The sequence below is a fragment of the Platichthys flesus genome, chromosome 14 (assembly GCF_949316205.1).
Source record: "Platichthys flesus chromosome 14, fPlaFle2.1, whole genome shotgun sequence".
NCBI lineage: Eukaryota > Metazoa > Chordata > Actinopteri > Pleuronectiformes > Pleuronectidae > Platichthys > Platichthys flesus.
In genome coordinates, this window is record NC_084958.1 from 23,483,840 (window position 1) to 23,497,169 (window position 13,330).

A 13,330-nucleotide genomic window follows, 5' to 3' on the forward strand; every position below is an offset into this window, starting at 1 on the left:
CTCAAACAGTTCCTGGAGAATGAGAACATCACAGCTTCAACCTGAAGTGAAAGTCTCATCGTTTCGTAGCGTTCCCATAAAACAGTCATCAGAGGCGCCTGGTGGAGGACAGGGACGAGACGCATCGAGACGAGAGACGGAGCAGAGAGCGTCTCCGTCTGTCCTCACCCACAAATCACCGGACGACGTCTGACTGCCAGCGTCCCGTCAAACCCCTCCCACTTCTTTCCCGCTGCCGCTCGAGTCCACGCTGTTTATTTTCACTGCGACTCAAGTTTATTATATTAAAGTTTACTTCAAAGTGAAGCGTGTGGCAGGTGGATTATTATTACGGACGTGACGTAGAGAAAGTGTTTACGTTGGACGGATCGGAAGAGGAGGAAAAAGAAGCCTGAGGTGGAACGGTGCCCTGAGGTGGAGAACTCACATTACAGCCATAACAATAACAACTGGGTGAAGGACCAGGTCTGCTGTGAGCACAGTGTGTGTGGGGGGGGGGGGGGGGCATGGAGACAGTGATCTCATCCTGATGAAGTTTCAGCTGAGCAGCTTGTTGTTGGGTTTGATGGGAACGATAACACACCATCATAGTGTTAATACAGGAAGACACTTTCACATCTGTTCATAAATAACAGATTTATGAACTTTATGAATGTACAATGGTTTTGGATGATGGTACCAGCAGATACAGAAAGGTTCTCTCTGTATTCCATGTCTGGTAGCAGCTGTACAAACCAGTAGGTGTGAACGACCCGTCTGTTGCTTCCTGGACAAACAAGACGAGTTCAGAGACAGTTCTCTGGTCCGTCCATCAGACGATCATCTGACAAAATGTCTCCGTCCAGACGAAGACAACCAAACGTCAACAAACGCTCAAACAGTAGGTGACCAGTAGGTGGCGATGAAGTCAACGATCTGTTGGACCACAGCGTTCTTCTTCTCTGGTACTGGACTGGATCGTAGACTTTATCGCCATCTACTGGTCAGGCCTTGTTTGACCGTTTGTACTCGTTGACCCCGAGCCCCCCCCCCCCCCCCCACCACTCAGACGGCCCACTGACTGACTGACCTACACTCGGCCTGGATGCAAATACATTTGACTGGCAGTTGAGGTGAATGTATTTACATGACAAACACAGACTGTCCTGCCAGAGTGTGTGGTTGTTACAGTGATGTCCTGTGGATCATAAATGACTGTGTGTGTGTGTGTCAGTGTGTGTGTGTGTGTGTGTGTGTGTGTTATCTCTAGGCTCTGTACAGGAGGTGGAGTGTCTTCATCCTCAGCGTGTGTGATCGTTTCTCCTGATGCTCGTGATGCTTCCCGTCGTGTTTGGGTTTTTTACTTGAGTTAAAGGGACTCGACCTCCACCTCCCTGTGCACGAGACGCTCCACCTGGTTTGGTTTTACACCGAGGTTCAGCTGAGTGGGTTTCAGTTCTGAGCCGGAGGAGTTTGAACCAGACGGTTGGTTTGTGTCACTGAGACTGAAAAAACTAAAGTCCTGCCCTGAACCCGGTGAATTAAAACTATTTGGACTCAATTAAATCTCCCTGTGTCTCCGACCTGGGAACAGTTACCCCGGCAGCACCTTGGCTGCCACTCTCATCAGAATGCCCCCCGCCCCCCCTCACCCCGTTGGCTGATGATGTGATTTACTGTGCCCCCCCCGCCTGGTGTCAAATACTCGTACCACAGAGGTGACGCAAGAAACACGATACTCACTCGAGTGTTTGTTTGAGACATCGAACCCGCGGCACTTTGGACGGTGGACGTTCAGTTCTACACCTCGACTTCAGTGGGATGTGAAACCAACGTCATGACTTCAAACGTCTTTGGTGAAAGGTCTGAAAGCAGCTTTATTGGATTTAATTCGTTTGTATTAACCACTTGAGTCCAATGACAGAGGTTTGGAACATGCTGAGGATCTACCTACAGGAGCGTTTAGTTTCTAGAGATATTTGAATACTTTAATAAACTATTTTAATATTTAATACTTTCAGGTTTGGGACAAAGGGCAGATACCGGGCCGAGCGTGGCTCTTCTGTTTGTCGACAGTTTGCAGTGACAGAGACGTCCATGTTTACAGAGAGGCGTCAGCGGCTGTTGATGGTGTAACTACAGAGCTCAGGGAGGCATGCAGGCCAAACACAAGATCTCTCTGAGACAGATAGATGCAGAAAGTGGGAAATGAAGAACAGATGGAGAGAAGAGACGGAGGATCAGAGGCAAAGCGGCGGCAGGAAGTGTAGGAGAGAGAGAGGAGTGAATCTGCAGCAGTCACCGAGTTACTGGGTCACAAAGACAAATTCCTGCACATTTGTTATTCTTGGCATCGCAGGGATTCTGCTGTTTGTGTTTAATATCACTGCTGACGGACAGAAACCCCACATCTGTGGAAGTCGGGTTGTTTGGGAGAAGAGGACGATTGTTTAACTTTGCTAGAGCCGCTGAAATACATGCACTCGACCAATCAGGACTCAGCTGTCACTCACCATGCCTCAGCACATTTTGACATTATCAAATTGGTAATTAAAACCAAACTTATCAGAAACACTAGAACAAACATCAGCGTGATGAGAACTAAAGGACAGAAAGATGTTTACTTTTCAGTTTGGGCTAGGTCCCGGCCGTTAACATGGAGGAGGCAGAGTTTATGACCTATACTGCAGCCAGCCACCAGGGGGCGATCCAGAGTCTGGCTTCATTTTGGGGAGCTGGAGAGTAAGATTTCTTTTGATTCCATCGTTTTTTCAATGTTTTTGTAAAATAAATTATCAAAGAAATGAGTAAATTTCTTTTACTCATTTATTGCACCACTGCTTCCACAGGAAGTGACATGAGCCCCGGTTATTAGTAAACATAGCTGACAGGAAATGACATCACGTGACTCCTCTTTGGCTGGAGGACGGTTTCTCCACATCTGCCTGTGATCAGGACGCCGAGCTGGACGAGTCTGGAAGCTCACATGCTGTAAGGACACAGTGTGTAGCTGTGTGTGTGTGTGTTCAGTACGTGTGTGGTTGTGTATGTATGAGGAGACCAGACATCTACTGTGTGTGTCAATGAACTCTTTCTGCTCTTTCTTTGTGAACTTGTTTTTTTAAAACTGCCGTCTGAATAAAGTTTATTGTGTGAGCTGGAGAGCAGCAGTGCTCTTCATCATCTTCATCATCTTCATCTGCTGCTCGCTCTCTGCAGACACCTGTAGCCCCCCCCCCCCGCCACCTCAACGCCATGCATCAGTCCCAACACTCAACAGGCCAGAGCTGTGTCCTGGAAGACAAGCAGCAGATCGAAAGCACATAGACCATGTTTGCTGACGGCTGACTCTCACATGTGCAGCTCGATTCCGCACGGTCCAGCCGGATGACCCCTGGACCACGTCAGCGTGTCAGAGGGCGACCACGTCCTGGTGGGAATCACGTGTTGTTGGAATGTTGTGGACGGTTCAGAATGTTTTTACAGTCCTGTCGTCACATTAGATTCAACAGAGCTTCCATGTCTCAGATTAGAATCTGTTGTTGTCTATAAGTAAGTTAAACTATAAATCATTACAGAAATAAGCAGACACCATAAAATAACAGATGCATTCTTCATTAGAGAAATACAAACTCTGGGAGAACCCGACACTGCTGGATGAACATCAACTGAGCGATGAAGACTGTGAAACCCACATGAGTCCCTGGGGAGCCTCCTTCTTCTTCATCGATGAAGAACAACTTTCACTTTGTGCTGATCACTCTGAGGTTTAAAATGAGTTTAAAGACTTTGTACAGAACGTGAGAGAATAATGAAGTGTCTCTGCAATTCATCACAGAGCAAAGCACTAAATGTAAACGGAGAGAAAATACCCAGGGAAGGAATGTGCTGCCATGAGATGACGTTATTCTGAATGTATGTGTTTAACATGTATGTGTTTAAAATGTATGTGTTTAACATGTATGTGTAAAATGTATGTGTGAGGGGATGTGTATGAAAGTCTGAAAGTGTGTGTTTTAGAAAGAGGGACAGTACAGGGCAACCAAGCAAGTCAGAGATTCCTGAGAGAGAGACATAGTTTGTGTGTGTGTGTGTGTGTGTGTGTGTGAGTGAGTGTGAGTGTGTGTGTGTGTGTGTGTGTGTGTGTGCCCGTTTCAACTGGAATCCACACAGGAGACGAGTGAGGCCACCAGTAGACAGCACAGCTGGTTACAATCACAGGAGCTAAAGACTGCACACACACACTCAGACACACACACACACACACACACACACACACACTCAGACACACACACACACACACACACACACACACACACACACACACACACACACACACACACACAGACACACAAACCAGTGTGGAAGCCTCCAGGCTAAATTTCCAATTCATCTATGTCATGCCAACTCTAAAGTGAAGCAGCTTTAGCGCTGAGGCTAGCTGCTAGCTGCTAGTTCAGAACTAAAATATTATTTGTTCCAGTAAAATCAACATCTTCATCGTCTTCATCGTCTTCATCATCATCATCAAATGTTCTTTTAAAGTCTTAAACGTAACCACTGTAATCGTGATGTTATTAATCTGTCTCTTCCTGTAAAGACAGAATGTGATGAGATTAAAGACAAAGCATCAACTCATTAATTCTGCCTGTGTGACTCTCAGAAGTCAGCAGGGGTGCTTTCAGAAATGCCGGGGCCTCTGACAGGTTAAGGCTTCGGGGCCCCTTGCTCTAATGCATCTGACTTCATGCGTTCATGCACACTTCACCTCGCTCTGCCCTTTTCTTCACACCACACACGTTCCCAGGAAATGAAGAAACTAAAGTAAAGTCAGGAACTTTATCTGTGTTTCCTGCAGCTCTCAGATCTTAGCAGCGTGTGTCCCTGGCACGTCCGTCCCTCTAAACGTTTGACAGGGGTCATTCGCTTTCATCTCTCTTGAAAAACAGGCACGTACAAGGGACTCGACACTCGTGTTAAAAGTCAGGACAGATCTCAGGAAGGTAGAAACCAGGATGTCCATGAGGACAGAGAAAAAACATGCATGAGCAGCCAAGTGAGAGAATCCAGACCCTGGAGGGTTCCAGAGCTTCATGTGCTGGTCCTTGATCTGTCTGTACTTCAAACTCATGTAGTCGGAAACGTGACTACATGAAACCAGTCCTTATACCGAACATGAACCCAGAGTTCATACTGTTTCTACTGGTTTAAAAACTCCACTGGTTATGTGCAAAGGGAAGTTAATAAACTTGCATTAACACAGTAGTGAGTTCACAGGAGTTTCATGTAACCTGAAACTACCAGCGTCACCAGTTAAAGTCCAACTTTAACCTGTTTGACCTCTGACCCGTGTCAGGGCTTGATGCTGGCTCTGTGTTTACGGAGCCTCCCGTTGGTCCACCGCGACCCACTTCCCTCAAACCTCTCCTCTAATGTTCCCCTGCTGCAGCTTCTGGCCCAGAGAGGGTGAGAGTCGCCCGTCAGGGTGGAGCACGGGCGTCTGTGATGAATTGATTGGATAATTTCGACCATACGGGAGCATTCAGTCGTGATTAAAGTAACTAAATGCTGTTTGTCAGAGGTCACTGCGGTGAATGTGCGCAGCGAGCACAAGGCTGCCTTTGTCACCGGCTTGTTTTGCTGCAGAAAGTGCTGAGTCAGGTCGGTTCATTAGTCCATAAGTAGAAAACGAGACAGTAATGGTTGAGAGACATTCGTCCCACATATTCCTTTGTTTCCAGAGTTTAGTCTGACTGGGTCGGGGGGGAACAGAGCGGCTCTGTTGTCCAATCAGCTCGCTGTGCAAAGCAGGACGGGAATTATCACTGTGTTCAATCAGCAAAAGAAAAGTACGAGCACTAACATCTCAGATACGATCACTGCTGCTTCCACAACCGCTGAGCAAGACTCTGGGGTTAACCAATCAGTCACCGGGCCTAAGTCCCGCCCCCGCACGATGACGAGGCACGTGTGAAGGATGTAGATATAAAGTATTTAAATATAAAGGGACCATTCTATGGTAAATAAAACAACAATTTGTGCAATGTAGATGAAAAACACTCGGGAAAACATCACTAGAATTATTAATAATTTATAAATGTATATATAATACTTATATACAATATTTGCCAATAGATTCTTTAACCTAAATCTTACACACTGTACCTTTTAGAGCAACGTTAGGTCGTTTATATAGTTTTAAATTATCTTGATGGTACTTATTACTTTATAAAACAAAGAAGTGCACGTCTCTCATCGTCACAGCGCCCCCTGGAGGCCTGGAACTGCAGGATCAAACCCTGGTCCACAACATGTTCTCACTACCTGTAGACCAAACGTGAATTCTTCTACCAGATAAGATATAATCACCAGATTATGCACTGGTAACATCAGTGATCGGTTTCACACCTGAAGCACCGAAAGCAGTCCGGCAGGTTTCTGCTGCGTCTGTGCACGTTTCCCTTCTGACGCTTATTTAACATCAGCCTCTATTTCCCACCAGTGAAGCTGTCAATCAACCTTCACTGTATTACGGCCGACAGCCAAACGGTTTCATGACGGCGTTGACAGGGAACTCTGCTGTGACCTCGGAATACCACAGGTCTCTGACAGAAGGTGTGAAACGGTAAGAAGCTCTCGACTGTGCTGTGATGGTTCCAGGTGGACGGGAGCTCCTCCTCTGTCTATCTGGTCCATCTCTCTTATCTGTCTTCTGCGTCTGGACCTTTATCTCTGCTGTTACGAAACGATTGAGCAACTTCGGGCATTCGCAGGAGATTCCCACACGGAGAACTTAGAGGAAGGCAGTTTGACCCGATGAGCAAAATCAGATAAGCTAAATCTCAACTGCCTCCCCGTGTCCTTGTCTGTGGCCTGCTGTGGAAACCGAGTGTGTTGTGTACGTACGTAGATGTGTCTCTGCTGGTAGCGCAGCAGGAGGTTGTGCATGATGGCCCCGTCATGGAGGTCCTGCAGCGTGGCCATGTCCTCCACCCCCGTGACGCTGCTGTGGTGCATGGGCTGCACCTTCTGCCTGGTGAGCGCATTCTGCTTGTAGGTGTACACCTGCAACACAAACACAAGAGACACACAATTCATTATTTGGGTAAAAAAGTGGAAGAATAATTGTCGAGAGTTCAGACATTAACAACATCAATCCCTTCCTGGTGATGTGTTTTCAACCTCTTCCATCTTTTGTTTGCAGTCTGAACGTGTACTTTCCTCCTGCTTCTCATGTTTCAGTTTTCTTTGTGCTGGAGACAGGCGGCAGATTGAACGTGGCCCTGAGCAGGAGGAAGGTTTCGGCTGCTCGAGTGTCTGAGGACAAGGTCGAGCAGCTTTTCAAGACAAAACAGTTTGAACTGCTTCTCCCACAGTGATGAGTCCAAACCGATGATCACTGAATCTGAGTCCTGTTGAGTGTGTGATGTTGTGTCTAATGTAGGGGACTGATATTTATGTGTGTGTGCACTTTGGTCGCAGATCCAAATAATAATGTGAATCTCAGGGTTTCGAATGTGGTTTCATGAGGGGGCTGTTGGGGAAGATCTACTGAGTCACATTCTAGAAGGCAAACAGTTATATATATAAATAAAGATACGAGTCAGTGACATCATTTGGTTAATCTGTGATATTGCTTCTGGAGGAAGTAAAGACGAAAAGGAACTGGAAACAAAAACCTGCAACGATTCCTCTTGTTCTTCACAGTTTTACACATTTGAACGTTTCAGGATGTGTGTTGGATTTTTTTTACTGTGACTCTAATAAGTAAAATGAAACTGTGATCATCAACCACACGTCTCACAAAGTGATCAACACACACTGAACTCCGGCTGGTCGGTGGGTCGGTGACCTGCCGGGACCAAGTCGAGTCAGGGCGACTATTCCTGAAGGAAGCCAGTGTCTTACTGGGAAGTCAATCACATCTGACCCCCCCCCCCCCCCCTCCCACACACACACATATTAACCTCCAAAGCCCCCCCACCGCCCCCTCAGCATCCTGCCAGGCCTCATTTCTCACATTCCTGCCTCAGTGACGCTTCAGGGGAAACTGAATGTCCCAGAAACATCATGACGTGAAATGTGATCGGGTCTTTTCTGTGATGCGTTCGAGACCACCGTGTTCTGATGGGTTTAGAACAGTGATTCTAGAAGAGGAAACCCAAACGTCCAGAGGCACCTGGAGAAAACTACTGAACCAACCAGAGTTAATGATGAGCTCTGTGAGTGCAGCCTTCAGACTGTATACTGTGCAGAGGAGACAGTTACAAGCAGGAGATAAGTGACTTGTTGGACCTGTTCAGAGTTTACTCTGTTTGCATTCAACAGTTGAACAAGTTCAATCTACCCTGAAGTCCTGAGAGGGAGGTGAGTGAGTTTAAACAAACACTCTCCTGTCGACCTGTTCCTCAAACACTGAAAACCACAGTGTCAATAAAGATGGCCGACACTTTGGCTTCACTTATCCATCACAACCACTTGTTTCTGCCCCATAACTCGTCTTTAGCTCCATATGTCCCCATTCATTCTGGTCTCATGAGCGCCCCCTGTGCACCCTTGAGGTTATGGCAGTAGAACCTGTCTGACAGTCTCCTACCGTGGAGACTCATTAGGTTTCTAATTGGCCCAGTTGTCCTCGCGGGGATGAGGAGGCTCCACGCCTCGAGAACAAAGCGCTGGGGCCCGGGCGCTAAGCCGAGCGACAGATGCTAACGCGAGTAAATCCCTGAGAAACAAAGCCCCTGGACAGAGGAGGTGGGTCGGGAGCACTGTACAACAGGATCTGTTCTGGGATCAGCCAGGATGAAGTCTGTTCTTACTTGAACGGATCAGAAAAGTGAGTTCTCATTGAGCTGGAGGGAATGAGATGATCCTGAGGAACGTGAAATGAGCAACTGAGGAACTCTCATAATGAAACTTGTGCACTTAAGCCATCACTCGTTTTAATTATTTACATTAGGGCTGGGAAAGAAAACAACATCAATCCTTGTCATCTGTAACATAAGGAAGGTTCACTATAAATGTATATATATATATATATATTAATGCATCATGTAAACAACACATCATTTATGAACCATAAAGACAGTTAAGAACTTTAACAGAAATAATAATGTGACATTTACTTTGATAATTATCCTTATTGACTGTTTTATTGTGATAAACTTCAAGTTCAAATCGTCCAGCCCTGACTTATAAGAAGATTTGAAAGTTTTCTTTGAATGTAACTTGAATTTGTCAGATAATTATCTTTATCTGTGTGTGTGTGTGTGTGTGTGTGTGTGTGTGTGTGTGTGTTTCTTCCCTTTATGCTGAGCATTGTTTTCAACCTGCATCTCTGTTTGTCTACATTTTAGTTCAGTTGCAGTTAATTATGCGTCATCAGGAGGGGAAACTGAGCCCTCGCCCCCCCACACTCCCTCTCAGACAGTCGACCAGGTAACCCCCCCCCCCCCCCCCCCCCCGCATCCTCATCTTCATCATCAAAAGCAACAGCTGCACTTTGAATCACCATTCATCTCCTGCTGCATTGTGCTGCAGTCAGCTCGGGAGGAGGAGACTGTCTCCTCCGTCCAAAACACTGAAACCCGAGCAAGACAAGAGGAGCCCTGCGACCCCCCCGACAGCTCACATGAAAGAACCACTTATGAGATGATAATAATCATAATCCTTAGAAAGATAAAAGACCTGACACACAATTATTATGATAATGTAAAAGAAGTTAAACCATAAATAAACCTGGATGAAAAGTCAAACAGGGGATTCCTGTGTCACTGGAGGCTTCAGGACCTGATTCCTGAGATCCTATATGTTTTTGTTAGATCCTGTTTGGCTTCCTTCTCTAAACAGAAGAGCCGGTGTCTCCATCGAACCCACCAAACTCCATTTAATGGTTTAAGGGTTTGGCTCTGATGGGAGCTGATGGACTCTGAGATGTCCTGCAGGAGGCCTTGAGTCCGAGACACATTTCAACATCTAGTGGCTCAAGTGTCGACCTCATGGTGCTTGTGGAAGTCGGACCCAGGTGGTCACTGGGTCCGACTCCACTTCGGTGTGGCTGGAACCACAGCCCTTCACCCGGAGGATCCAGTGGGTGAACTGTGGTGTGGAGACTCATTAGCTGCAGTGACCAGCGGCTCTGATGGAGTCGCTCAGTGAGTCGGAGCCCGGTGATAAGAATGTCTTAATCTGCTGTAAATCTCCAGGACAATACGCCAGCTCGACATGACCCTAAATCCTTCAGCGCTCACATTCACACCTCGTCCTCCGGCAGCGACCCGCTCTCACACAGGAAGTCTTTGTTAGAGCTGTCGGCACAGGAGGGGGCTGCACAGTAAATCCACCCAGACACCTCCATGCTTTTCTTTCCTCACTGTTTTCAAACTAAACTAAACGATCTCAGAGTTTTGACTACGAATCTGTTTTCTGAAAACACATATCACATGACCTCTCAGGCACGTGCAGGTGAACACGAGAACCCACAAACTGAACAGCAGCTGTGAGCAGACACAGGGTCAGTTACACTTGAAGTTGATCCTCCATGTTGTGTTCTTCACCGGAAGATGAGGCTGATTGTTTTCTTCATGAAAGAGGTCATGTGACAGGAACCTGACTAATCAGAGGAGGCTACTAACAAGAACCAATCAGGAAGAGCGTCCACGTCATCGCTTCCAATCATCTCGTTTCTGCTCATCCACCTTTTCAAACTAAAACAGGAAATGAGCGGAGGATGAAATCCACCTGCAGGGGAAACTCAGACTGAACAGGTTCCGTCAAACAGCTGAGGTTCAGTTGACCAATGAAAACCTCTGAGGACATGTCTCTGTAATGAGTCCACCTCAGTGACCCAGTCCCAAATCCTCTTCCTCAAACTGGAGCCCTTCTTTAATTCAGAGTCACAGAAAAGCTTCATTTATAACAAACAAATCCAGTGAGTGAGTTCACCTCAAGAAGAGATCTTGTGTTGCAGAGAACCTCCAGAAGAGTTTGTATAGTTGTTCCCTCCTAATAACCAACTTAAATAATAAGTCCCCGGTGACCCCTGCTCCATATGTCCCTGGCCTCCTCCATCGGCTGTGTAGACAACACGTGGATCAAAGTGGAATCATGCAGAAGCATATGGGGATTAGAGGATTTACTCCATCTTGAGCTGATCCTAAATTATGAGTAGACCTCTCTAAGCCTCTGCTCTCCTGGAGGTTTATGAAAACAACGAGCAGGACAATGTACGAGCTCGAATCCCTGAGTTTGATACTCGAGTGTGAAGGACGCTGTCGAGTCCCTGACGTCAAACTGCAGGAAGAGTGTTTGCATGAGTGGGTTCACAGAGAGGACAACCACCACCGCCTCCAGTAACTCCAGTGACTCTCACCTGGCCGTAGTCTGTGGCGAAGGCAACCACGCCTCCGGAGCAGGAGGACACGGTGCTGGGCTGGTACTGCTCATCCTCCCGTAGCCACACCCGGTCGCCCTGCACAGAAAGAGAACGAGGCATGTTAGATCCAAACACACACTGGGATGTGGGGGGTGAACCACTCTGAAATACCAGCATCGTGAAAACACAGTAAACAAGAAGGCAGAGGATTCACATGACTTTTCCCCCTAGAGTCTAAAGGTTCTTGTATATTTCCATTAAATGCTTCTTTATACTTGAAGTAAACAATATATTAACAATAACGTTTTGATTTCTGCCCCTGACGTGAACTTCTGGACTTTTTATTTGTGTCATTTGATCTGTAATAAATCGTCTGGTAAACAAAAGGAGAGTGAAGTCTCTCTCTTCCATTGTGAAGTTCTATTCTTGTGCGATCTGTTAGACAGCATGTTGTGTTCATGTCCTTTCGGGTTGTGTAACGTTGTATTAAGTTCTTTGCTAATCGCACAAGCTCCGACAAGAAGATATATTCATCTCCACGTGGAGCCGTTCCCAAGGCACCGACCTTCCTCCCACCAGTAGGAGGGTCTCGGGTTTCAGAGGTCTCTACCTGCAGCCAGTAAACCTGCATGCTCGTATTAATCCTGATGACCTGTGAAGTTTACTGCTCCTGGTCACACAGTGCCCCCCCCCCCCCCCCCCCCCCCCACGAGCAGCTGGAGGTTTTATCACTGCTGCAGAGGATCCGGAGAAATTTGCAAAGAAGATCTGAGTCTTTAAGACAAGTTTGAAAGTTTCCGTCTCAGTTTAGTTAATATTTCTCTTTGCATGTGATCACATGACCATCGAGTTGTGATGTGATGCAGAGGACACAGGAAACAGCTGAGGACGGAGTGGACGCTCTGATCGTGAAGCCACATGTGCCTCTGCTCATTAGCGTGACAGGCTAACGCTAATGGGAAAAACAAACGCTGTGCTCTGTGGGAGGCTCCGACCCCCCCCCCCTCTCTCCAAGCACCGCGCATACGAGCGACCTTTGACCCACAGGCCCTCGTTTCTACTATAGAGTGGTGGAGAGGGGGCACCTGGCTGGGGGGGGGATGATGCATGAATGGATAAACACACACACACACACACACACACACACACTCACACACAGTAAAGCTTGCGTCTGCAGTGTCAGCAGTGGATCACGGAGCCACTGATCCAGACCTGGTCACAGAACGTCAAACAAATATCTCTTTACTTTGTCTGACCAGCTTTCAAAGGAGAACTTGATCTGCTGGACTGAGTGACGTTCTAGATGTTATCGTTTTTAATTTCTATTTAACAGTTCTTCGGGGGGGGGGGGGGGGGGGGGTATACAGACATATAGAAAGCCTTTCATTGGGACGCCGGTGGACGAGAGTCTCTTTGATGAGACAGAAAAGGACCAGACAAAGGAGACGTCCCATTGAAACGTGCACAAAGAGAAGGCGTGTGCTGTTTAGCAGCTGTGACCACATGGACATTCCTGACGTGCACCACCGGAGGAATCTGATGTTTACATCAAGTTTGGGTGGAGAAGGGCAGAAGGGTCCCCCCCCCCCCCCCCCCCATTGACACACTTCTCAAGGCTCTGTCACCACCAAAGAACACGACACATGTAAACACACAGATCCGTGTTCTTTGTGGCAAGCGTGTGCCGCCCCCCCGCCTCTAAAGAGACACGACTCAAGACAGTGGCACACTATCAACTTTCCTTTCATCCGCCCCTTTCCCCAACACAAACACAAACACACACACACACACACACACACACAGCTATCAGCCCATGTCTACAGTCAGGCTCTGTGTCTGAACCCTGAACATCAAAGTTCTCGTTTGAACTTTCCGTTGAACCTAAGAGGACGAGGAGCCAAGTCCCTGTGAATGGACGAACTCCAAACTTCGGTTGCAACAAAACCCAAAGATCCAAACAGCAGGGGGCGACGCTCA

At 47.2% G+C, this 13,330-nt stretch overlaps 1 protein-coding gene across 1 annotated transcript in view; it reads right to left on the reverse strand.

Moving 5' to 3' along the window:
- The window catches only part of myo10 (myosin X), a 44,409-nt gene extending 32,445 nt beyond the window's left edge, over positions 1-11,964 (reverse strand). The window contains exons 1-2 of the mRNA XM_062404747.1: positions 11,351-11,964; positions 6,886-7,044 (exon numbers count right to left, since the gene is read on the reverse strand). Coding sequence (XP_062260731.1) covers positions 6,886-7,044; positions 11,351-11,530 — 339 coding nt within the window. The 5' untranslated portion in view covers positions 11,531-11,964. The remainder of the gene's footprint in view (positions 1-6,885; positions 7,045-11,350) is intronic.
- Between the last annotated feature and the right edge of the window lie 1,366 nt (positions 11,965-13,330).